The sequence below is a fragment of the Manihot esculenta genome, chromosome 1 (assembly GCF_001659605.2).
Source record: "Manihot esculenta cultivar AM560-2 chromosome 1, M.esculenta_v8, whole genome shotgun sequence".
NCBI classification, from domain to species: Eukaryota; Viridiplantae; Streptophyta; class Magnoliopsida; order Malpighiales; family Euphorbiaceae; genus Manihot; species Manihot esculenta.
The window spans coordinates 33,432,295-33,459,590 of NC_035161.2; the positions used below are offsets into that span (position 1 = coordinate 33,432,295).

General features: G+C 38.5%; 1 protein-coding gene across 3 annotated transcripts; it reads left to right on the forward strand.

The window, feature by feature from the left end:
- Positions 1-27,059, forward strand: LOC110601744 (kinesin-like protein KIN-7H). Of its 3 annotated transcripts, none has more exons than XM_043958579.1 (16): positions 1-240; positions 551-853; positions 1,424-1,654; positions 2,139-2,228; positions 2,339-2,439; positions 2,536-2,649; positions 2,727-2,808; positions 2,893-2,960; positions 3,053-3,118; positions 8,303-8,427; positions 8,616-8,762; positions 23,303-23,639; positions 24,683-24,787; positions 24,884-25,822; positions 26,148-26,467; positions 26,571-27,059. In XM_043958579.1, the coding sequence occupies exons 3-16, from the start codon at positions 1,447-1,449 to the stop codon at positions 26,896-26,898; spliced, it is 3,030 nt and encodes a 1,009-aa protein (XP_043814514.1). In that variant the 5' UTR covers positions 1-240; positions 551-853; positions 1,424-1,446; the 3' UTR covers positions 26,899-27,059. The 3 variants fall into 3 exon arrangements, with proteins under 3 accessions (XP_043814514.1, XP_043814515.1, XP_043814519.1); XM_043958580.1 differs by having other exon boundaries at positions 551-788; XM_043958584.1 differs by lacking the exon at positions 8,616-8,762 and having other exon boundaries at positions 2-240.
- Positions 27,060-27,296: the final 237 nt, after the last annotated feature.

Here is a 27,296-nt window from a genome sequence, read left to right on the forward strand (position 1 = left end):
ACATCGAAGGCTGACAACATCCCAAAATCAGCTAAGACTACGAGCCTAAGGAGGCAACTAACCCGCAAGAATCCCATTTCCAAATTTTCCAATTTTCCATTTTTCGTTTTCTCATATAAACCATTCCCGCAAAATTCCCCACAGGCCAGGGGGAGAGAGAGAGAATCCGTTTTCTCTCGATCTCCATTTTCTCTGCTTTCAATTTTCACGGCTTTTCTAATGAAATCAGAGCTGCTTCAGGTTAGATAATAATAATCGTCTACATTTTTTGTTTTTCTCGAATGATTTTGAAAATGTTTCTTAAAGTTTGAAACTACTTGATCCTGAGAATTTCGCGGAAAAAAATTCAAATTTCATTTGCCGTTGTTGTCAAGCCATTGTTCAGTTACATTTAATTGGATTCTGTTTGGAATTCAATTCATACCTGTTTTGAATTCTAACTTTATTTTGAATTTCTTTTTCTGGTTCCTGGTTCAAGATTTTGGATTTTCAAATGACTTGTTGAACTCCAATTTCATGCATATTCTTCTTTTTCTTCTTCCTTTGATAGATGCAGGCAATATTTTGATTCGTAAGGCCTCACTTTTGGCAATATTGGTTAAAATAAGAACAATATTTGCTTTTTGGGAGTCCGGGTACCTGTGATGAGAGTTCTGCTCGTTACTGGGCTATATTTAGACGATATCGAAACAGCCGAATACACGAAAATCTTGGAGCAGAAAGTCCAAGCGCCCTCGTCTCAATTTGGTGTGGATGGTTGTAATACAGATAATCTGCACATGGAGTCGGTGAGGATTCTTCCAGAGGCCACAAATAGTTCCTGAAAGAGAATCTGAAATTTTCACTCTCCAAGGTTGAAAACGAAATTTTATTTTATTTTATTTTTATCACTTTCACTGCTACAATTTTGTTCTTTTATGTTTATATTATACTACGAAATATATTCGATATCCAGATGGTGTAAAGGTAACAAGGGAAGATCGAGGTGTTTGGCACTGTTATTAGGACCATTTAAGAAAAATCCAAATTCGTCAATCACATTGGACAACAACCATTTGTTTGACTCCAAGAATGATAGCTTACCAATGGGCTTATATGTATGTTCATGTCTGTATTTTTTAATTAAGAAATGATAAAAAAAAAGGGTTTCTTGCTTGAGACAAAGAACTGACCAAAATTTTCAGTGAATTAGCACTAACCCATGATTAGTTTGCCGATGTATATGATTGTGGCAGTTAAGGTTGCGTGGCCCTTATGTTCTCCATGAGTCCAGCAAACCTGTTTTATTAAACAAATTCCGACCTTAATACATTAGCTAAACATTAAGGAAAAGAGAGGGAGCTGATGGAAAGAGGCAAAGTTATATATTTGTGTGGTTTATATGAGCATACATTGACTTCCCTACATATTATGTGATTTTCAGTCTTGTTGAGACAAAGGTTAGAGATGGGGGCCGCTGATGAGGAGCCGATAAAGGGGTCCAGTGGTGATGAGGAAAAAACTCTTGTTTCAGTCCGCCTGAGGCCTTTGAATGAGAAGGAAACTGCAAGAAATGATGTATCAGATTGGGAATGCATCAACAATAACACTGTCATATACAGGAACAATCTTTCAGTTCCTGAGAGTTCCTTGTGCCCAACTGTCTATACATTTGGTAAGAAATTTGCTTATTTCACAGTTTAATATAATCTTCTTTTATATTTTAATTGCATCTCCAATTATGCATCCCAGAGATGCCAAAAATTGCTGATATATAGAAGGATTAATATCCCACCACAGTTAGTTTACTGATAAAAATTTTATTCTGTTGTTCAAATAATGTTTTGAATCTGTTGTTGGGTACCTGGATCATATTGCTTTTTTTTTTTCTTTTTTCTTTTTGATTTTTTTGTTTATTTTCTATTAATCTACTAATGCTTACTTATGCACTTTTAGGCATTGAGAAATATTTTTGTTCCATTGGCATTTTGTGAAGTTGATTGTATTTTTTTTTTCATGTGTTTATTAATGTTCTTCTGAGTAATGTATTTGTACAAGGTTATTTGAGCAATTAATTAGACACCACATGTTTTTTCATGATACCATCCTCTTACATTTTGCTTCCCTTTTCTGTTCTTTGGTTAATTTGTTGGTTGTAGATAGAGTATTTAGGCCTGAATCCTCCACGAGGCAGGTGTATGAGGAAGGAGCTAAGGAGGTTGCACTTTCAGTTGTCAATGGTATAAACTGTAAGTAGTCTCTTGCTGATTTCTTTCATGTGCCTGTTGGATGAAATTTTCCTCAATTTCATATTTACGTTCCTATCTTCTCATTTTCCTTCTATTGATAATTATTTCAGCAAGTATATTTGCATATGGACAAACAAGTAGTGGAAAGACATATACTATGGATGGAATTACCGAGTACACTGTAGTAGATATTTATGATTATATAGACAAGGTAATGCAAAATTGTCACTCTTAATCTAGTGTTTTATCAAGTGATTTAGGTTTCTCCTTGATTTGATGAGAACTTTCTGGTTTTCTTTTTCTATAGCACAAGAATAGAGAGTTTATTTTGAAGTTTTCTGCTATGGAAATTTACAATGAATCTGTCCGAGACCTCCTTAGTATGGATACAACTCCTCTTCGACTTCTAGATGACCCTGAGGTAATATTAGTTTTTTGTACAGTTAAGACCGGGTATTATACATTTTCCAATGCAATAACAGTTGTCAATGTTAACAGAGAGGGACAGTTGTTGAGAGACTCTCAGAGGAGACTCTAAGGGACTGGAATCATTTCAAAGAGCTTCTATCTGTGTGTGAAGGCAAGTCATTCCCTTAACTAATTTTTGCTTTCACTTCAAGACCCGTGTCTACATACTTTACAATGTCCAGGTGTATTTCTGCAGCTCAGAGACAAATAGGGGAGACATCCATGAATGAAACAAGTTCCAGATCTCATCAAATTCTGAGACTGGTATAATGCAATGTTCATTTCTCTATGAAATTTAAATTCGCACTGCAAAAAATTAATTATTGTATTGTTTTACTGATAATGAGTTTTGTCAGACAATTGAAAGTTCTGCATGCGGGGATTTAGGCAATGACAAGTCAAGCACCCTTGCAGCTAGCGTGGTAGGAATCCTTAAAAGGTTTTTTTTTCCCCTTTTCTGTTTCATCTGGAAAACTGACAGCAACATCTGAAGAGAAAGAGGAGAAGCATGCCTTTTTCCTTTTATTCAAGATGTAATGAGTTTTTACAAGAGTAAGATAAATCCGAAACTTAGTTTTAGAGGAGCTTATATACTCCTCACGTGGAGCGTAACAGGTGCTCAGATTATAAAAGAACAATTATGCCCATAAGTCAGCAAAGAATAAAACAAAATAATATATCAACTAAACTATGATTATCTTGCATTCTCTTCACGCCCCCTGCAAGTTGGAACTGGGATGGAGACCAGGGGCAACTTGGAACAAAGGTGGTGATGCTGATCAGAAGATAAAGGCTTGGTGAGCAGGTCTGCAAGTTGAGCAGTGGTGGAAACATGCGAAGGGTGAATGAAACCCCGCTGAAGCTGCTCACGGACAATGTGGCAGTCAATCGAAATGTGTTTTGTACGTTCATGAAACACCGGGTTAGCAGCGATATGCAAGGCAGCCTGATTGTCACAGTGGAGAGGGATTGGCAGCTGAGTAGGCACCTGCAAGTCTTGAAGAATATAAGAAATCCACAATAATTCACAAACAGTACTTGCCATAGCACGATATTCCGCCTCAGCGGATGATTTTGAGACAGTGGGTTGTTTCTTGGTTTTCCAAGAAACCAATGAGGATCCAAAAAAAATGCAGAATCCAGTGAGAGATTTGCGCGAAAAGGGGCAGGAGGCCCAATCAGAATCACAGTAAGCTGTGAGAGGCATGGTGGCAGTAACAGGAAAGCATAGCCCTTGATGTATAGTGCCTTTCAAGTAGCGAAGGACATGCATGGCAGCCTCCCAATGAGGCTTGCGGGGTTGATGCATGAACTGGCTCAGATGCTGGACAGCATAACTGAGGTCAGGCCGTGTAAGATTAACATATAGCAACCTCCCAATTAGACGTCTGTAAGCATGGGGTTCAGGAAGAATATCTCCTGTGTCCAGAGAGAGATGCAGCCCTTTAGGCAAGGGAAAGGAGGCTGGTTTGCATGAGTGCATACCAGCATCCCTCAAAATATCAGAAATATACTTGGTTTGGCTTAAAAGAGTAGCAGTAGATGATCTGGCCACTTCTAGGCCAAGAAAGTATTTCAGAAACCCCAAGTCTTTAATGGTGAACTTGGAATGTAAAGCATTTTTAACCTTAGTCATAGCAACAGTAGAGGTACCAGTAAGAAGAATGTCATCCACATATATTAACAAGGCCAAAAAATAGTCAGTAGTGCATTTAACAAACAGGCAGTAGTCATGGGCAGATTGGGTGAAACCTAGTGTCTGCAAAAAACTTGTAAACTCAAGATTCCATTGCCGAGAAGCCTGTTTAAGTCCATATAAGGACTTCTGGAGGAGGCAGACTTGCCCGGGCAGAGCCTTATCATAACCCTGTGGTGGAAGCATATAGACTTCCTCATCTAAGGTGCCATGTAAGAAAGCATTGTTTATGTCAAGTTGAAACACAGGCCATTGTTTATGAGTAGCAAGGGCTATGAGAATACGAACTGTAGCCAATTTGGCAACAGGAGAAAACCGGTCTTTATAATCAAGACCTTCAATTTGATTGTAACCCTTGGCGACCAACCGGGCTTTGAATCTATCAATGTCACCATTTGGTTTACATTTGACCTTATAGACCTATTTACAACCTATGGCTTTCTTGCCTTTAGGAAGGGTTGTAAGGATTCAGGTGTTATTCTGTTCGAGGGCATGCAATTCATGTTGCATTGCATTAACCCAATCAGTATTTTGGGATGCCTGAATGTAGGTGGCAGGTTCTGGAATGCGAGAAATGTTCAGGACATATGTTTGATATGAAGGTGAAAGGTGAATGGTGGAAATGGGAGGATGGACAGTGGTGATTGCCGTGGCAACAAAGTCATCCAGCCACGCTGGTGGTTTAATGGCTCTGGAAGACCTTCGGAGGCCAGAGAGATCAGGAGAAGGCTGAGAAGGTGAGGATATAGATGTGACAGGCTCTGAATCAGGTATGGAAATAGGCAGCACCACAGGGGGTTGCAAAGATTGTGTGCTAAAGGGAAAAATGTGTTCATAGAACACAACATCACGGCTAACAAAGATAGCACCAGTAGCTAGATCATAGAGTTTGTAAGCTTTGTGATTACTGGCATAACCAATAAAGGCTGCCTTAATGGACTTGGTACCAAATTTGTCTTTGTGAGTGTTTGTTTTGGTGGCAAAACAAAGGCATCCAAATTTTTTTAGATGGAAATAATCAGGGGCTTTCCCATAGAGACGCTCATAAGGGCTCTGCCACCCAAATTGGGCCATAGGAAGTCTGTTTATTAAATAGGTGGCAGTAAGGACACATTCAGACCAAAAAGTGTGTGGGACATGAGAGTGTATTTTGAGAGCTCTAGCCATGTCTAAAATATGTCTGTGCTTTCTCTCAACCACTCCATTTTGTTGAGGAGTGTGAGGACAAGATCTTTGATGTATTATGCCCTTTTGATTTAACAGTCTGGAGCAATCATTACTAAGAAATTCACATCCGTTATCTGTCCTTATTGTCTTGACAGAGGCATTGAAGTGAGTTTGCACCATATTCAGAAATGTAGATAAGATATGAACAGTTTGACTTTTAAGGCGCATTAAGAAGGTCCAGGTGGCCCTGGTATTGTCATCAACTAAAGTGAGAAAGTATTTTGCTCCTGTGACACTTTCTATGTTATAAGGGCCCCAAATATCTATGTGGAGGAGATCAAAAGGTTCCTTAGCAACAGTGGTACTAAGGGAAAAGGGTAACCTGGCCTGCTTGGCTTGGGGACAGGTTTGGCACTGTAAAGGAGTACCCTTAGTGTGTTTAAGCACATCAATATGTTTGAGTTTCCCAAGGGATGCATGCCCTAGTCTATCATGCCAATCAACAATATTACTAGCATACATACAAGATTCAGTTCGAGAAGATTGGCTTTCTTTATTTATAGAATGTGTAGAAAGCATGGTATTTACAAAGGAATGTAATCCAGGCATAGTATTCAGAATAGCAACTAATTGTTTATCAATTTCAATGGGCATAAAACTCATCTGATTCAATCTGTATAATCCTGCTTCTTCTTTGCCCACAGCAACCACTTTCTTAGTCATTAGGTCCTGAATAATACAACAGGAAGGAAGAAAAAAACAGCTTAGCTTACAATCTTTGATTAATTTGCTAACAGAAAGAAGATTATAATTGAACTTTGGAACAAATAAGACATTTTTCAGGTGCATACAATCTGAAAGTGTGATAGAACCAGTGTAGCAAACTTTCATAGTATTCCCATCAGGTAAGTAAACTAAAACTTGCTTATTTAATAGCTCTAACTCATTAAAGAATGATTGATTCGAAGACATGTGGTCAATGGCACCAGTGTCAAGAATCCAATTATAGTGCTTATGAATAAATGCACAAGCCATAGACTTAGAGTTAGAAGTACCTGCAAAGATAGCTGGATCTGAGTCTGAATGATATTCATTGTTGTAGTCAAATTGATGAGTATTTGCTGTGAGCACAGCCTTTTCTTTCATCAGTTTGCTTACCTCCTGTTGTAAGGAGTTCATCATGATATTGAGGTCATTTATCTGAGTAGATGTGTTAGGCATGTCAAGAGGTGTGTCCCTTTTATGTGGGGTGCCCTCAACAGCTGCCACAACCTTTCGTTCATGTCCTATGTTTCTATTTGCTTTAGAGGGCTGTCCATTATTCTTAATTTTCGTTTTAAACCACTCAGGGTAGCCTATCAACTTGAAACAGCCCTCTCTGACATGTCCATCCATGTCACAGTAGGAGCAATGCCCCCTTTTTGGGCCAGGTCCCCTTTGTTTTCCTTGATATTGTTTATATGTCCTATTCATCAAGGCTAGAGGTTCAGTGTTCCCATTAATGTTTCCCAGAATATCCTTCTGAGACTCAAATTTCAGTACCATAGAATAGGCTTTATTTACAGAGGGCAGAGGATCCATCCCCAGGATCTGATCTCTGACTGTTCCGTAGGCATCACTCAAGCCCATAAGAAATTGCATTAGCCTATTTCTATTGTTAATTTCATCAATTGCCTTTGATGCTCCACAGGTGCATGGAGGAAGGGTCTCCATTGATCCCAATTCATCCCAAAACCCTTTCAATTTAGTGAAATAGACAGATGCAGAGGCATTGTCTTGAGATATCAAGGATATTTTCCTACGCAACTCATAGATCATGGTTCCATTACACTCACCGAATCTTTCGGTAATTTCAAGCCAGAGATCCCTAGCTGAGGCTGTGTAAATGAAGCCATCGACTAACTCTCTGGATATAGAATTTAGAATCCAGGATGTGACCATAAAGTCACATCGCTTCCATTGTTCATAGGAATCAGATCCTTTATCAGGTATTGTAACGGTGCCTTCTATAAATTCCAGTTTCTGTTTGGCTCCTAGGGCTATCCTAATGGCTCTACACCAAGACCTAAAATTTGTCCCTATCAGAGGAGCAGATACTAAAACCATACCTGGATGGTCCGAAGACTGGAGAGTCAGAGGATCTCCAAGATTCTGAGTTCCGATCTGGATTTTGTCCTTCGCCTCCGTGATTTTGCCTTCTTTACTGGTATTCCCTCGTTCTGCCATGATCGACAAGATTTGTCCGTTTTAGCCACAGATCGTGGTGTAAGCTTGTAGATCTGACTGAGTTGAGGCCGTCTTGAAGGAAAACGGAAAGATTAACGAGATCTGCTTGTCATGCAAGCCAGATTCGGTGTAGGACTGGTGATGGCGTTCACCTGGCGTGTAAGCCGGCTCTTTTCGGTAAAGGTTGTTTTAAAAAGGGAATGACGAGGATGAACGGAAGAGACAGGGAAAGGTGCAAACCCTAACCTGCTCTGATACCATGAAGAGAAAGAAGGAAAAGCATGCCTTTTTCCTTTTATTCAAGATGTAATGAGTTTTTACAAGAGTAAGATAAATCCGAAACTTAGTTTTAGAGGAGCTTATATACTCCTCACGTGGAGCGTAACAGGTGCTCAGATTATAAAAGGACAATTATGCCCATAAGTCAGCAAAGAATAAAACAAAACAATATATCAACTAAACTATGATTATCTTGCATTCTCTTCAACATCTGTAATAATAATGGTTCTGTTTGCAGAATTTTGTTGACCTAGCGGGAAGTGAGCGTGCATCTCAGTCTCTGTCAGCAGGCATGAGGTTAAAGGAAGGGTGCCACATAAATCGCAGTTTACTGACATTGGGGACTGTTATCCGTAAGCTAAGGTGAGGTACTTTGCAACATGTTTCAAAATTTTAAGATTTCAATGATACTTAATTGGTGTTGCTGCCAGCTAATTTTTTAGTTTTTTAAGTATGATATTGAGAACTCAATTTATCCCATCAGATGTATTTGCTGTTATTTTAACATTTATCATATTTCAAAGTTTTGACATCATTGTTATTGGCAGCAGTCTAACGAGAAATTACAGCAATTATGCTTCATCACTTTATGTAGAACTAAAAGCATCCCTTATGGCCTTATCTCATCTTCCTGTCATCCACCAATGCACTTTTAGAAATACATGCCTGCACAATTTGAAGCCACTGAACGTAATGAGGTTTTGTCCATAAACTGCTGCATCTTTGCATTTGCATTGGTCATTCAATCGTGTCTTCAGATTTCAAACCAGTTCAAAAATAGAAGGGAAAATAAATCAGAATGAAGTGTCAACTCTCTTGCAGAATAAAAGTTGATCATGCATTATAATGATGCCAACAAGGTGCACTGATTAGTTTTCATGCAATCTGTTTTTCACAATATATATAAGATTTACCGCTAGGAGATGATTTGATGCGTGTAAATATGCACTAGATCCATTCCTATTTTCTTATAGTTGCTTACTTTTTGTTCATTACGAAGACTTCCCATTTTTCCTGTTTCCTTTCTCTGGCAGTAGTTGATAAACAAATGGACGATCTCGTTCAAAACCATTAAATGTGTTCCAATTACTTGAGTGTCTAGTGCTTAGAAATTTGAACACTCCTCACTAACTCAGAAAACAAAGATTGAATTAGCTTATAATTTGATTATAATAAGAAGTATATAACTAGAAACTTAACTATTCATGTGAAAACAAGATCTGGATTTTTTGTTTTACAAATAGATGACTTTCTTGGAATATTGTAAAGAATTGACTATGATAGCTGTAGAAATGTAATATTTGTTGTATCAATTACAATAGAGATTACAATATATTTATACATGAAAAACCTTATCTAGAAAGGAAAGAGAATCAAACCTATGACCATACAATCCCTAAAATTAAGAGACTAGCACATCTATCAATATTTACTTCCTATATCAACATATTTACTTCTTATAATCTATAACACTCCCCTCAAGTTGGAGCATAGATATTAATTGTGCCCAACTTGTTACATATATAATCAATCCGGATCCCATTTAGAGCTTTAGTGAATATATCTTTTAATTATTCTCCAGTTCTAATATGCCCTGTTGAGATTATCTTTAAATGGACCTTCTCATGAACAAAATGACAGTCAATCTCGATATGTTTGGTCCTCTCATGAAATACTGGATTAGAGGCAATGTGGATAGCTACTTGATTATCATACCACAACTTAGCAGATACCGAATTTGTAAATCCAACCTCTTCCAACAGTTGACGTACCCACAAGACTTAACATACGGCTTGTGTCATGGCTCGATATTTAGATTCAGCACTAAAACGAGATATCACAATTTGCTTCTTACTTCTTACTTTTCCACGAGACCAGGTTACCTTCCACAAAAACACAATATCCAGTGGTTGACCTCCTATCAACTTTCAAATCTATCTAATCAGTATCAGAAAAGTATTCAATATTTGAGCGCCCATGGTTACTGTAGAAGAGGCCTCGTCCTGGAGCTTTTCAAGTAGCAAAGAGTTTATCCCAGAGCATCCCACTGAGCAACAGTAAGAGAGGACATAAACTGACTTACCACACTCATTGGATATACAATATCAGGACGAGTTATCATCAAATAATTCAGTTTGCCAACTAATTTTCTATACATTTTAGGATCTACAAATGACTCACTGTTTTTTGTGGTAAGTTGAAGATTAGAGGTTATTGGTGCACTACAAGACTTAGCACCTAATTTTTCTATTACTGTCAACAAATCAAGAACATATTTTCTTTGAGATAAGAAAATACTTTTCTTATACCACATGTAGAAAGATAATATTTATTGTATATCACAATAGAGATTACAACTTATTTATACATGAGAGACGGTAACTAAACAGGAAGGAAAATCAAGCCTATGATTATACAATCCCTAAGATTAAGCAACTGATCCATCTATCAATATTTACTTCCTATATTAACATATTTACTTTCTATAACTTATAACACTCCCCCTCAAATTGGATCATAAATGTTAATCATGCCCAACTTGTTACATATATAATCAACTCGAGTCCCATTTAGAGCTTTAGTGAAAATATCTCCTAATTGTTCTCCAGTTCGGATATGTCCTGTTGATATTATCTTTTGTTGGACCTTTTTACGAACAAAATGACAATCAATCTCGATGTGTTTAGTCCTCTCGTGAAATACTGGATTGGAGGCAATGTGGATAGCTGCTTGATTATCACACCACAACTTAGCAGGCACCGAATTTGTGAACCCAACTTCTTCCAACAGTTGACGTACCCACAAGATTTCACAAACGGCTTGTGCCATAGCTCGATATTCAGATTCAGCACTAGAACGGGAGACCACATTTTGCTTCTTACTTTTCTATGAGACCAAGTTACCTCCCACAAAAACACAATACCCAGTAATTGACCTCCTATCAACTTTCGAGCCTGCCCAATCAGCTTCAGAAAAGCATTCAATATTTGAGTGCCCATGGTTACCATAGAATAGGCCTCGCCCTGGGGCCCCTTTAAGGTAACTGTAGAAGGATAATATTTGTTGTATTTCACAATAGAGATTACAATCTATTTATACATGAGAGAGGGTATCTAAATAGGAAGGAAAATCAAGTCTATGATTATACAATTCCTAGGATTAAGCAACTGACCCATCTATCAATATTTACTTTCTATATTAACATATTTACTTTTTATAACTTATAACACTCCCCCTCAAGTTGGATCATAAATGTTAATCATGCCCAACTTGTTACATATATAATCGACTCGAGTCCCATTTAGAGCTTTAGTGAAAATATCTCCTAATTGTTCTCCAGTTTGGATATGTTCTATTGATATTATCTTTTGTTGAACCTTTTCACGAACAAAATGACAATCAATCTCGATGTGTTTGGTCCTCTCGTGAAATACTGGATTGGAGGCAATGTGGATAGCTGCTTGATTATCACACCACAACTTAGCAGGCACCGAATTTGAAAACCCAACTTCTTCCAACAGTTGACGTACCCACAAGATTTCACAAACGGCTTCTGCCATGGCTCGATATTCAGATTCAGCACTAGAACGGGAGACCACATTTTGCTTCTTACTTTTCCATGAGACCAAGTTACCTCCCACAAAAACACAATACCCAGTAGTTGACCTCCTATCAACTTTCGAGCCTGCCCAATCAGCATCAGAAAAGCATTCAATATTTGAGTGCCCATGGTTACCATAGAATAGGCCTCGCCCTGGGGCCCCTTTAAGGTAACAAAGAATCTGTCCCAGAGCATCCCACTGGGCAACAGTAGGAGAGGACATAAACTGACTTACCACACTCACTGAATATGCAATATCAGGACGAGTCACAGCCAAATAATTCAGCTTACCAACTAATCTTCTGTACCTTCCAGGATCTGCAAATGGCTCACTGTCTTCTGTGGTAAGTTGAAGGTTAGGGGTCATTGGGGTACTACAAGGCTTAGCACCCAATTTTCCTGTTTCTGCCAACAAATCAAGAACATATTTTCTTTGAGATAAGAAGATGCCTTTTTTACACCGCATAACTTCAATTCCCAAGAAATATTTCAAAGAACCCAAATCCTTTGTATGAAACTGTGTTTTAAGAAATTCTTTTAGGGATGTGATGCCAGCAATGTCACTTCCTGTAATAACGATATCATCCACATATACTACAAGCAGAATTACTCCACTATCAGAATTTCTATAAAACACTGAGTGATCACACTTACTCATCTTCATTCCAAACTGTTGGACCACCTCACTAAACCTGCCAAACCATGCTCGAGGACTCTGTTTCAAGCCATAAAGGGATTTTCGAAGTCTACAAACCTTACCTGACTCCCCCTGAGCAACAAAACCAGGTGGTTGCTCAATATAAACCTCCTCCTGAAGATCACATGAAGAAAAGCATTTTTAATATCCAGTTGATGCAAGGGCTAATCATGAGTAGCCGCCAAGGAAATAAACAATCGGACAGATGCGAGCTTGGCAATTGGAGAGAATGTATCAGAATAGTCAACTCCATAAGTTTGTGCATAACCTTTGGCCACTAAACGGGCCTTGAGGCGAGCAATAGATCCATCAGGGTTTACTTTTACTGCAAACACCCATTTGCACCCAATAGCCCGCTTTCCTGGGGGCAAGGACATCAACTCCCAAGTACCATTAGTGTCAAGGGCCATCATTTCCTCTTCCATTGCAGCACGCCAACCAGGATGGGACAAAGCCTCAATAACAGATTTGGGAATTGAAATAGAATCTAAAGCAGTGACAAAACAACGAGAAGAGGAGGATAATTGATCATAAGAGACACAAGATGAAATAGGATAAGTGCAAGTACGTTTACCTTTGCGAAGAGCAATGGGCAAATCCAAATCAGACGGTGAAGGATCAGTGGGAGCAGGATCTGTCGACGAAGAAGCAGGTAGCGGAACGGAGTCAGAGTCCTCTAAGCGTCTGGAATACACATGAAAGATGGGAGGGCGACCTGGCACATGAGCGAAAGGTGTAGGAGTAGTCTGAGGAGACAAAGAGCGAACAGTGTATAACAAGAGGTCATCTTCCTCCCCCTCGGTGTTATAAACAGATGATGGCGGAAAAAATGGAGTGGACTCAAAGAATGTTACATCCGCAGACACAAGATACCGATTCAGATCAGGAGAAAAACAATGATACCCTTTCTGACGTCGAGAGTAGCCAAGGAAGACACATTTGAGTGATTTAGGATCCAATTTAGTAACCTGTGGACGAACATCACGAACAAAACATGTACAACCAAACATACGTGGCTCAATAGGAAACAAAGATTTAGTGGGAAACAAAATGTTATAAGGGATATCACCATGAAGGATGGAGGAAGGCATGCGATTGATCAAAAAACAAGCAGTGGATACAGCATCAGCCCAAAAACATTTAGGTACCTTCATTTGGAATAAGAGAGCTCTGGCTACTTCAAGAAGATGTCGATTTTTTCTTTCAGCAACTCCATTTTGTGAAGGAGTGGCAACACAAGATGACTGATGAAGAATCCCTTTTTGTAACAAATAAGATTGAAATTCCCCAGAGAGATACTCTTTAGCATTATCACTTTGCAATATACGGATGGAAGTATTGAATTGGGTTTGGATTTCAGCATAAAATGCACAAAAAACAGAAAATAATTCTGAACGACTCTTCATTAAAAATAACCAAGTAGTACGAGAGAAATCATCAACAAAAGTAACAAAATACTTAAAGCCAGACTTAGACAAAACAGAACAAGGACCCCAAACATCTGAATGTACTAACTCAAAGGGGGACGAAGCCCGTTTATTGACTCGAGGCAGTGTAGGTAAACGATGATGTTTGGCAAATTGACAAGACTCACAATCTAGAGTAGTCAAAGAATGAAACTGTGGATATAACTTCTTTAAAACTGAGAGAGAAGGATGCCCCAAACGACAATGAACATCAAAAGGTGTTAAACGCGTGGAGCATACCAGAGATTGAGGAGATCGAGGTAGTTGCTGATCCAAGACGTAAAGACCCTCTGACTCACTCCCTCTACCAATAATCTGCTTCGTCGAAAGATCCTGAAAAACACAGTGATCAGGAAAAAATGAGACACAATAATTCAATGCACGAGTGAGTTTACTAACGGAAAGCAAATTAAATGCGAACTTAGGGAGATATAACACAGAGGATACAGAAAGAGAAGGGGTTAAGTTGACATGACTAGAACCAATGACAGAAGATTTAGTGCCATCAGCAAGAGTAACATAAGAAGACGATGTACGAGACTCAAGATTGGACAAAAGGGTAGAATTACCTGACATATGATCGGTAGCACCAGAATCAATAACCCATTTTGAGGATGAAGACACAAGACATGTAGTAGAGTTACCTGACTCGGCAATTGCAGTGATAGAGGAGGAATTAGAGGATTTTAGAGATGCCTGGTATTGGACGAATTATGCATACTCATCTGCAGATATCAAAATTCCTTGATTGGAAGATCCATTCAATTTGTGTTCCGTGATTTTAGTCATCATAGGAATCACATCAGTTACGGTGGTGGTTTTCACTTCAACCATGACAACAAACCCAAAACGACAGCAACAAAAGAAACACAGAATCAGAAAACAGTACCCGGCGTGAACAGTACCGATGAACAGTACCCGTAAACAGTTCTGATGAACAGTACCGATAAAAACACCTCCCCCAAAACCCGAACGGCAAATAAACCTCAGATCTGACAAGGGAACGATGTGGCGACTCCAGCGATGGTGAGATCCAAATATTACCCGTTATGGGTAACCCAAATAAACAGAGCCCTAAGTCTCCAAAAAAAAAATTTTTTTTTTTTTTCTTAAAAAAAACTTTGACGGGAGAGAAAAATTAAATCTCTATGAGAAAGGCTCTGATACTATGTAGAAGGATAATATTTGTTGTATTTCACAATAGAGATTACAATCTATTTATACATGAGAGAGGGTATCTAAATAGGAAGGAAAATCAAGTCTATGATTATACAATCCCTAGGATTAAGCAACTGACCCATCTATCAATATTTACTTCCTATATTAACATATTTACTTTCTATAACTTATAACAGTAACAAAGAATCTGTCCCATAGCATCCCACTGGGCAACAATAGGAGAAGACATAAACTGACTTACCACACTCACTGAATATGCAATATTAGGACGAGTCACCATCAAATAATTCAGCTTGCCAACTAATCTTCTATACCTTCCAGGATCTGCAAATGGCTCACTGTCTTCTGTGGTAAGTTGAAGGTTAGGGGTCATTGGGGCACTACAAGGCTTAGCACCCAATTTTCCTGTTTCTGCTAACAAATCAAGAACATATTTTCTTTGAGACAAGAAGATGCCTTCCTTACACCGCATAACTTCGATTCCTAAGAAATATTTCAAGGAACCCAAATCCTTTGTATGAAACTGTGTTTTAAGAAATTCTTTTAGGGATGTGATGCCAGCAATGTCACTTCCTGTGATAACGATATCATCCACATATACTACAAGAAGAATTACTCCACTATCAGAATTTCTATAAAACATTGAGTGATCACACTTACTCATCTTCATTCCAAACTGTTGGACCACCTCACTAAACCTGCCAAACCATGCCCGAGGACTCTGTTTCAAGCCATAAAGTGATTTTTGAAGTCTACAAACCTTACCTGACTCCCCCTGAGCAACAAAACCAGGTGGTTGCTCAATATAAACCTCCTCCTGAAGATCACCATGAAGAAAAGCATTTTTAATATCCAGTTGATGCAAAGGCCAATCATGAGTAGCCGCCAAGGAAATAAACAATCGGACAGATGCGAGCTTGGCAACTGGGGAGAATGTATCAGAATATTCAACTCCATAAGTTTGTGTATAACCTTTGGCCACTAAACGGGCCTTGAGGCGAGCAATAGATCCATCAGGATTTACTTTCACTGCAAACACCCATTTGCACCCAATAGCCCGCTTTCCTGGGGGCAAGGACATCAACTCCCAAGTACCATTAGTGTCAAGGGCCATCATTTCCTCTTCCATTGCAGCACGCCAACCAGGATGGGACAAAACCTCAATAACAGTTTTGGGAATTGAAATAGAATCTAAAGCAGTGACAAAACAACGAGAAGAGGAGGATAATTGATCATAAGAGACACAAGATGAAATAGGATAAGTGCAAGTACGTTTACCTTTGCGAAGAGCAATGGGCAAATCCAAATCAGACAATGAAGGATCAGTCGGAGCAGGATCGGTCGACGAAGAAGCGGGTAGCAGAACAGAGTCAGAGTCCTCTAAGCGTCTGGGATACACATGAAAGATGAGAGGGCGACCTGGCACATGAGCGAAAGGTGTAGGAGTAGTCTGAGGAGATGAAGAGCGAACAATGTATAACAAGAGGTCATCTTCCTCCTCCTGGGTGTTATAAACAGATGATGGCGGAAAAAACGGAGTGGACTCAAAGAATGTTACATCCGCAGACACAAGATACCGATTCAGATCAGGAGAAAAACAACGATACCCTTTCTGACGTCGAGTGTAGCCAAGGAAGACACATTTGAGTGATTTGGGATCCAATTTAGTAACCTGTGGACGAACATCACGAACAAAACAAGTACAACCAAAGATACGTGGCTCAATAGGAAACAAAGATTTAGTGGGAAATAAAATGTTATATGGGATATCATCATGAAGGATGGAGGAAGGCATGCGATTGATCAAAAAACAAGCAGTGGATACAGCATCAGCCCAAAAACATTTAGGTACCTTCATTTGGAATAAGAGGGCTCTGGCTACTTCAAGAAGATGTCGATTTTTTCTTTCAGCAACTCCATTTTGTGAAGGAGTGGCAACACAAGAGGACTGATGAAGAATTCCTTTTTGTAACAAATAAGATTGAAATTCCCCAGAGAGATACTCTTTAGCATTATCACTTTGCAATATACGGATGGAAGTATTGAATTGGGTTTGGATTTCAGCATAAAATGCACAAAAAATAGAAAATAATTCTGAACGACTCTTCATTAAAAATAACCAAGTAGTACGAGAGAAATCATCAACAAAAGTAACAAAATACTTAAAGCCAGACTTAGACACAATAGGACAAGGACCCCAAACATCTGAATGGACTAATTCAAAAGGAGACGAAGCCCGTTTATTGACTCGAGACAGTGTAGGTAAACAATGATGTTTGGCAAATTGACAAGACTCACAATCTAGAATAGACAAAGAATGAAACTGTGGATATAACTTCTTCAAAACCGAGAGAGAAGGATGCCCTAAACGACAATGAACATCAAAAGGTGTTAAACGCGTGGAGCATACCAGAGATCGAGGAGATCGAGGTAGTTGCTGATCCAAGACGTAAAGACCCTCTGACTCACTTCCTCTACCAATAATCTGCTTCGTCGAAAGATCCTGAAAAACACAGTGATCAGGAAAGAATGAGACACAACAATTCAATGCACGAGTGAGTTTGCTCACGGAAAGCAAATTAAATGCAAACTTAGGGAGACATAACACAGAGGATAAGAAAGAGAAGGGGTTAAGTTGACATGACCAGAACCCATGACAGACGATTTAGTGCCATCAGCAAGAGTAACATAAGAAGGCGATGTATGAGACTCAAGATTGGACAAAAGGGTAGAATTACCTGACTTATGATCGGTAGCACCAGAATCAATAACCCATTTGGAGGATGAAGACACAAGACATGCAGTAGAGTTACCTGACTCGGCAATTGCAGTGATAGAGGAGGAATTAGAAGATTTTATAGATGCCTGGTATTGGATGAATTATGCATACTCATCTGCAGATATCAAAATTCCCTGATCGGAAGATCCATTCAATTTGTGTTCCGTGATTTTAGTCATCATAGGGAATCACATCAGTTACGGTGGTGGTTTTAACTTCAACCATAAGGACAACCAACCCAAAAACGATAGCAACAAAAGAAATACAGAATCAGAAAACAGTACCCGGAGTGAACAGTACCACGTGAATAGAACCGATGAACAGTACCACGTGAACAGTACCGATGAACAGTGCCGATGAACAGTACCCCTGAACAGTACCAAATAAAATACCTCCACCCAACACCCGAACGGCAAACAAACCTCAAATCTGACAAGGAGTCGGTGTGGTGACTCCAGCGATGGTGAGATCCAAATGTTACCCTTTATGGATAACCCAAATGAACGGAGCCCTAAGTCTCCAAAAAAATTTTAAAACTTTACGAGAGAGAAAAGAGAAAAAAAATCTCTATGAGAAAGGCTTTGATACCATGTAGAAAGATAATATTTATTGTATATCACAATAGAGATTACAACTTATTTATACATGAGAGACGGTAACTAAACAGGAAGGAAAATCAAGCTTATAATAGAATTACTCCACTATCAAAATTTTTATAAAACACAGAGTGATCACACTTACTCATCTTCATTCCAAACTGTTGGACCAGCTCGTTAAACCTGCCAAACCATGTCCGAGGACTTTGTTTCAAGCCATAGAGAGATTTTTGAAATCTACAAATCTTGCCTAACTCTTCCTGAGCAACAAAACCAGGTGGTTGCTCAATATAAACCTCATTTTGAAGGTTACCATGGAGAAAAACATTTTTAATATCCAGTTGATGCAAAGGCCAACATGTGTAGCTGCCAAGGAAATAAACAATCGAACAGATGCGAGTTTGGCAACTGGAGAGAATATATCAGAATAATCAACTCCATAAGTTTGAGCATAATCTTTAGCCACTAAACGGGCCTTGAGGTGAGCAACAGATCTATCAAGTTTACTTTCACTGCAAACACCTATTTACACCCAATAGCCCGATTTCCTGGAGGCAAGGAAAATAGGAGGACGACCTGACACATAAGCGGAAGGTGAAGGAAGAGTCTGAGAATGAGACAAAGAGCGAATAGTGTATAACAAGATGTCATCTTCCTCCCCCTGGGTGTCATAAACAGACGATGGTGGAAAAAACAGAGTGGACTCAAAAAATATTACATCAGCAGACACAAGGTATCGATTAAGATCAAGAGAAAAACAACGATACCCCTTTTGAAGCCGAGAGTAGTCAAGAAAGACACATTTAAGTGATTTGGGATCCAACTTAGTAATCTGTGGACGGATATCACAAACAAAACAAGTACAACTAAAGATACGTGATTCAATAGGAAACAAAATATTATAAGAGATATCACCATGAAGAACAGAGGCGTTTGATAAAAAAAAGCAGTGGATACAACATCAGCTCAATGTTTTATTCACCCCTGAATGTCCATACAACCTAATCTCTGTTAGTAAATTGATTAAAGATCTTCACTGTTTAGTCATCTTTACTGCTGAATCTGTGGTTGTGCAGGACCGAAGTACTGGAAAGATGTTCGGAGCAGGATATGAGTCACACGGATTATACTATTTTTCTATGTCTAACCCTCCAAGTGCTTTTGTGTCTATCACCTCCACTGAACTCATTCATAGTCATTGGGGACACCCAAGTCTGAAGAAGTTACAAAAATTGATTCCTAGTCTCTCTTCCTTGCCTTCTTTAGAATGTGAGTCTTGTCAACTTAGGAAGCAAACTCGAGCTTCTTTTCCCAAGCGGGTCAATAATAGGGCCATTTCTATGTTTGACATTATTCATTTAGATATTTAGGGTCCAAGTCAGGTTAGTACAACTCTGGAATTTCAATATTTTGTTATCTTCATTGATGACTATTCTCATTGCACTTGGCTTTTTCTGATGAAGAATCATTATGAGTTGTTCTCTATTTTTCAAAAATTTTATGCTGAAATCTATAATCAATTTGGTGTTCACATTAAGGTATTGCAAAGTGACAATGCACGAGAATATTTGTCTTCCTCATTCACTCATTTCTTATCTACTCAGGGTATTACTCACCAGATTTCTTGTTCTCATACCCCACAACAAAATGGGATTGCCGAGCAAAAAAATCGGTATTTGATTGAAACAACACACACCTTACTCCTACATCACAATGTTCCGTTGCGTTTTTTAGGGGAAGTTTTTCTTACTGCCTGTTACTTAATTAACCGAATGTCTTCCTCTGTTTTGCAGCATCAAAGTCCTTATTCTGTTCTATTTCCTAACCACAATTTCATCCGGTTGTCTCTGCATGTTTTCGGATGTATATGCTTTGTTCATGATCATACTCCTGGCAAAGACAAACTCCAGCCCAAATCGGTTAAATGTGTCTTTCTCGGCTATTCACTGCTTCAACAAGGTTATAAATGCTATGATCCTACTACTAATAGATATTTTGTGTTTGCAGATGTCACCTTTTTTGAAACCTCTCCTTACTTTTCTTCGAGTCCAGCACATAAAACCTTTGTTCCTAGAGCTTTGCCTATACCTCCGACTCTTATCTTCCTTTGCCTCAAGTGTGTCCATCTCCCACCTCTATGCCACCTCTTTAGGTTTACACACATCGATCTCACCCATCTACTAATAACAATGACATTTCTCTTCCTAATGCAGGTACTTCTAATGACTCACCTCCCGTTCCATCATCACCTACTTTGTTCATGCCTTCAGTAACAGTTACTCCTACTCTTGCTCTTTGAAAAGGAATTCGCTCTTCTCGAAATCCTCATCCCATTTATAATTTTGTAAGTTACCATCATTTGCCTTCTTCCTATTATACTTCTATTTCTGTTGTGTCTGCTGCCTCTATACCCAAGACAGTTAGAGAAGCATTGGATCATCCTGGTTGGTGTAATGCTATAGTTGAGGAAATGACTACTCTTCATAACCATGGAACTTGGAAACTGGTATCCTTATCGCTTGGCAAATCTATTGTTGGTTGTCGATGGGTTTACACAGTTAAGGTGGGACTTGATGGCAAAATTGATCGCCTTAAAGCTCGCCTTGTAGCTAAAGGTTACATACAGATCTTTGGACTTGATTACAGTGATACTTTCTCTCCAGTAGCCAAGATCACTGGACTCTTTATCAACTGGACATTAAAAATGTCTTTCTTCATGGAGAGCTCGCCAAAGAAGTTTACATGGATCAACCTCCAGGGTTTATTGCTTAGGAGGAGTCAGACTTAGTGTGTCATCTTCGGCGCTCTTTGTATGGATTAAAACAGTATCCAAGAGCATGGTTTGGATGATTCAGTAGTGTAGTTCAACAGTTTGGAATGTCTCGAAATAATTTTGATCATTCTGTATTTTTTCGTCATAATGGTGATAGATGCATCTATTTGGTAGTCTATGTTGATGATATTATCATTACAGGAAATGATCATGATGGAATATCTCAGTTTAAGCAATATTTGTTCAGTCATTTCCAAACAAAAGACCTGAGGAAATTAAAGTATTTCTTAGGGATTGAAGTGGTACAATTTAAAACAGGTATTGCGATTTCTCAACGGAAATATGCTTTGAATATATTGGAAGAAACTGGCATGTTAGACTGTAGACATATGGACACTCCCATGGATCCAAATGTCAAACTTGTTCTTGAACGGTGGGAGCCACTTAAAAATCCTGCTAGATACAGAAAATTAGTTGGCAAGCTCAATTATCTCACTATCATGTGACCAGATATTTCCTTTGCTATAAGTGTGGTTAGTCAATTTCTTCAAACCCCCTACAGTAGTGACTGGGATGCAGGCATTCACATTCTTGGATATATCAAAGGAGCTATAGGACAGGGTCTACTCTATGAGGACAAGGATCACTCACAAATTGTTGACTATTCTGATGCAGATTGGGCAGGTTCTCTTTCAGATAGACGATCTACTTCAGGATATTGTATTTATGATTGGAGGGAATCTTATATCTTAGAAAAGTAAAAAACAGGGTGTGGTTGCAAGATCAAGTGCAGAAGCAGAATATCGAGCTATGGATCTAGCAACATGCAAACTCATTTGGTTAAAGCAACTCCTTCAGGAATTAAAATATAGTGATACTGGCCAAATGAAGTTGATATGTGATAATCAAGTTGCTCTCCATATTGTATCAAATTCAGTTTTCATGAGAGGACAAAGCATATAGAGGTGGATTGCCATTTTATTAGATAAAAGATTGAATCGGGATGCATTTCTACTAGCTTTATCAACTCAAATGACCAACTAGCTGATGTTTTTACAAAATCTCTTCGAGGTTCACAAATCGAATATATTTGTAACAAGTTTAGAGTATATGACATGTACGCTCCAGTTTGAAAGGGAGTGTTGAGATACTTTATGTAAATAGCCTAGATTTGTATTGATTGTGTGCATCATTAGGGATATGATTGTGTGATATAATTGGGATATGATTAGGCTATAATTAGGGAATTAATTTATTTTTGTAAGTAGTATATATACCCAATTGGCTTGAGGGGTATAATCAGGAATCTTTCTCTCAAAATCTCTTTCTCTCAAAATCTCTCTCTCTTTCTTTTTTCATCGCTGTTTCAGAAAGCAAATTAAAGGAGAATTTAGGAAGGCATAACACAGAGGGATACAGAAAGAGAAGATGTTAAGTTGACATGTTTAGAACCCATGACAGAAGGTTTAGAACCATTAGCAAGAATAACATAAGAAGACGATGTATGAGATTTAAAATTGGACAAAAAGTAGAATTACCTGACATATGATCGGTAGCACTAAAATCAATAACCCATTTTGAGGTTGAAGACACAAGGTATACAATAGAGTTACCTGACTCAACAATTGCAGTGATAGGAGAATTAGAAGATTTCAGAAATGCCTAGTATTGAGTGAATTGTGCATATCCATCTGCAGATATCAAAATTCCCTGATCAAAAGAGGCCTCAACTGCTATGTATGCCATTTGTGATTGTTTATTCTTATTCTGAAGTTTTAGGCATGTCTTATTAGTGTGTCCAGGTTCACGGCAGTAATAACAAATGTTCCGCCAGAGTCAAAAAGTAGGAACTACTTTTCCAGGACGCTGAGATCCTCTACCACCATTGAAATCTCCTACGTTTCCGCCTCTGTTATTCTGTCTGCCACTGTCATTCTGTCTGCCACTGTCATTCTGTCTTTCTAGAAGCTCTTAAATACACACACATAACTCTTCATCTAATTGGTATGTTGAAATCTTTTGCATTTTCTGGAGCTTATTAATTTATCTTTTTGTTTTCTTTCTTCCCTTTAGTGCATGCATAAATCAAGCCCTATAAACTGAATATAAAATTATGTTCTGATTTATATCTTTATGGCTGGATGCAGCAAAGGAAGAAATGGTCACATTCCTTTCAGAGATTCAAAGCTGACCCGCATATTACAGTCTTCCTTAGGAGGCAATGCTAGGACTGCCATTATCTGTACTATAAGCCCAGCACGATCCCATGTTGAGCAATCTAGGAACACCCTCCTGTTTGCCAATTGTGCTAAAGAAGTGACAACCAATGCACGTGTCAATGTTGTTGTATCTGATAAGGCACTCGTGAAGAAACTGCAAAGAGAATTAGCTAGATTGGAGAGTGAGTTGAGAAGTACAGGATCTAATTTCAGCACATCAGAATACACAAAAGTGCTGAGAGAAAAAGACCTTCAGATTGAAAAGGTAATTGCATCACATTGAGTACCTGTTAACTTCTTACCATCTGTCTACGTCTTGATATTATGAGAGAACACTTGAATTAAGGAAATAGAGGTAAATATCAATAAATATTAAATGCACAAGCTATATCATATATCCGCCTCATAGAGCCTATTTAATTTTATTCTCTTTGTGCTTATCAGGAGACCACACTGTTAAAGCTTCAAAACATAATTCTCTTCCTGCATTTTTGCTCTCAGTATGTCCATCTTCTGCAAATGGCGTGAACTATAAACCTCCTTTTGCACATTTTATCTCTCCAACATGAACATATTTTCATCCAACAGACATGTGCATACGTGCAAACATATCCATGTTATCATATATGTTTCAAAGGTGAATCCCATTCCTGTGAGTCAACCCAGTCAACCCTGGGAACTTTGCAAACCAGTTTCCATCTATGTCCCGGGTAATTGTTAGGGATAAAATCCAAGGTTCAGAAAGTTGAGCAACTAGGAAACATGTCCAATTGCCAGAGAGGCTACCCATGGGCTGATCATATATGGAGTTTGATATTATTCGAGTCACCACAGCTGGATGACTGCAAATCATGAGGGCTTTTGGAAAAACAAAATTATTGTGAGCCCTCCATTTGCTAGAATTCAACCAGAGCAGATAAAGAAAGCTTACACAAGAAGTTAACTTAACCAAAATATGAAGTTGATTCCATTGAAAACCGGCCCTCTCTCACACTCCCATATTGCATATTGAAACTTCGTATAGCCTACATTGACCTATGTATTGAATTAGGTCTGGGAGCATCCCCTATTACGAAATAGTCCAATCTGTCTCTCTTTTCTCAAAAACTTTTGCAACTTGCAAAAAGTCTTGATTTCTCCTCCTTCACTCCTTTTTTCTATAATTCTTTTTATTTATCGTTTCAATATTAGTGCCAAACAATTATGTCTATAGCCATCGGGATTCACATGAATGATTTTTTTTCATTCATGTAACAAATTTTCTTTTTGGTTAAATTGTGAATTTTCAGTTTTAATCTTCTCATGCAGCTAGGGAGAGAGGTTTTGAAGCTGAATCAGCAACTAGAACTGGTTAATTCCCAGGTGGAGAATCTCCTAAGAGCGGTTGAAGATGATGGATCTTCGACAATATCAGTATGCACAACCTCCCCACCTCTCCCTCGTCATTTTATCTTGCTAAAAGCATCCATTATCTCCATTTGTCTTCTCTAAGTTCTGTTCCTTGTCCAGGCAGATCCAGATCATCATTACCCTAAATTGCGAGTGCAAAATTCATTTAAATCTGAAAATTCAGTGCCATATTCATCTGCATCAGAGGATCCTCGTTTCCTAGATATTCGCATCAGGTCTTTTAACGCTTCTCAGTGCTTTGCTGGAGACAATAGTAGCAATTCAGATGAGAACTTCATCCAACTTGTAAACTTTGAAGAGAATTTTGTTCAAACTCCGAAACCGTCAATTTGCACTTCTAGTCTTGTTGGTGATGGTTTGCATGGGAAGGATACCGAAGAACTGACTTGTGAAAATCCAGGCAATCTCTGCAAGGAAGTTCAGTGCATCACAACAGATGAGTCAAGTGAAAAAAGACATGGAAATTCTCAAATGTCAGAGTCTAGCCCACAGAGATATGCAGAATCAAATGTTTCATCGCCTAATGTAAACACAGGCACCTCAGGATTGACAGAGGCCGAGAATGAAGATAGAGAAAATCAAGAATTAGAGTCACCCCAACTGAAGGAAGAGAAAGAGCTGAATTGCTTGTATTCTGATTTTATATTACCGTCACCAGAAAAACCATCTCCATGGTTGGTGGAAGAAGGCATGTCTAGTTCTAGAAGTGTGAAGATGATCAGGAGTAGAAGTTGCAGAGCAAGATTGACGAGTGCACCGGCATATTTGTTTGAGAAGGTAGAAAAGAATGAAAGCACACCACCTGTGGGGTTTGGGAAAATTTTCAAAGGAAGAAATAAGGGTTCTCAAAGAAATTTTTCTGCACTGAAGAAGGGCCATGATGCTGAAGAATCATCAAGCAATGGCTCATTGACTTCTGTGGGTAGTGCTGCTGTTGATGGTTATCAAATGCAGACAACTGAAAATGCAATTGATTGGAAGAGCACTTCCAGCGTCAGTAACTCAGATGCAGGAATGAAGTACTTGATTGATCATTTGGTGAGTATTTGTTTTCTTTTATCATGATTTCTTTTTCTAAAAGCTCAAAACCTTTTCTCTTCCTACATTTTTTTATCAATGTGTCGGTCAATTATGGACCTCATTATTAGATAACAATAGGACATTGAGGCCATGTTTTTGTTTACATGATACTTCTTTAATTTTTATTCAGCTGTGTAGCGGGATGTATCATACATCTTTAATTTTTATCTATTATTATTTGTATTCTCTCCTCTCAGTCTATCCATTTTCCCCTTTCTTTTCCACATCTGATTGATTGATGAGCTAACTCCTCATTCACTTTATATTGAATCATGGTTGATAGGAACAAGAAACAAAATCAGAAGTCATTCAATCAGCAAAGAGTGTAAAAGATGTAGGGTTGGATCCAATCCAAGATGACCTAGACAGTGCCATGAAGTGGGCTTCAGAATTTAAGAGGCTCCAAGGGGAGATTATTGAACTGTGGCATGTTTGCAGTGTCTCATTGGTTCACAGGACCTACTTCTTCCTTCTGTTTAAGGGTGATCCAACAGATTCTTTCTACATGGAGGTCGAGCTCAGGAAGCTCTCCTTCCTGAATGACACATTTTCCCAGGGTAAAGAAACTCTGGTTGATGGAAGAATTCTAAGTCTTACTTCAAGGTATATTTGTTTCATATTTAACAGCAAATACACACACACACAGAGAACGCCATAGGTATGCAAGCACAGTAAGATAATGTGTTTTTCGATATATTGTGAACAGCAAGAGGGCTTTGAATCAAGAGAGGCAGATGCTGTGCAGCCAAATGCAGAAGAAACTCTCTAAAGAAGAGAGAGAGGATATTTTCCTTAAGTGGGGTATTTCATTGAGTTCAAGCAATAGAAGGATGAAGTTGGTCCAGAATCTTTGGACTAAGACAACAGACATGGACCATATTACACAGGGTGCCACTCTTATTGCAAAACTGGTTGGATTTGAAGGTCAAGAGCAAAGTTTGAAGGAAATGTTTGGGCTTCTCAATTTTGCACCACAGAACCTAAGCAGGGGGAAATTTTCTATATGGTTGCGCAGTGTGTTGTCTATTTTGTAAGTTTTTTATTGGTTTATAATAGCTGGATCTAGTTTGGGGTTGAGATTAGTGGTTGTTTTGTGGAGTACCATAGAGTAAAAATTTCATGGCTAATCAATGATTTTGACAGCTGCAATACACAGATTAATATTCGAGTAAAGGCATTTTTCCTTTGAATTTTCTCAAACTGTTACTGATTGTGAGAGGCTATAAATCTGATCATGGTAGAAATTACGTGTAAATCTGATGATTCTGTGCGAAGTTAATACGAGAGTTTCTGGATTTGAGTGATTAAAAGTATAAATATAGGAATTAAACACTGTTTGTATGGTTCGCCAGAAGTTTGCAGCACCATCACTGATTAACAAAAGTTCAACCTTAGTTACAAAATTAATGATGATTATAGAAAGAGCCATGAA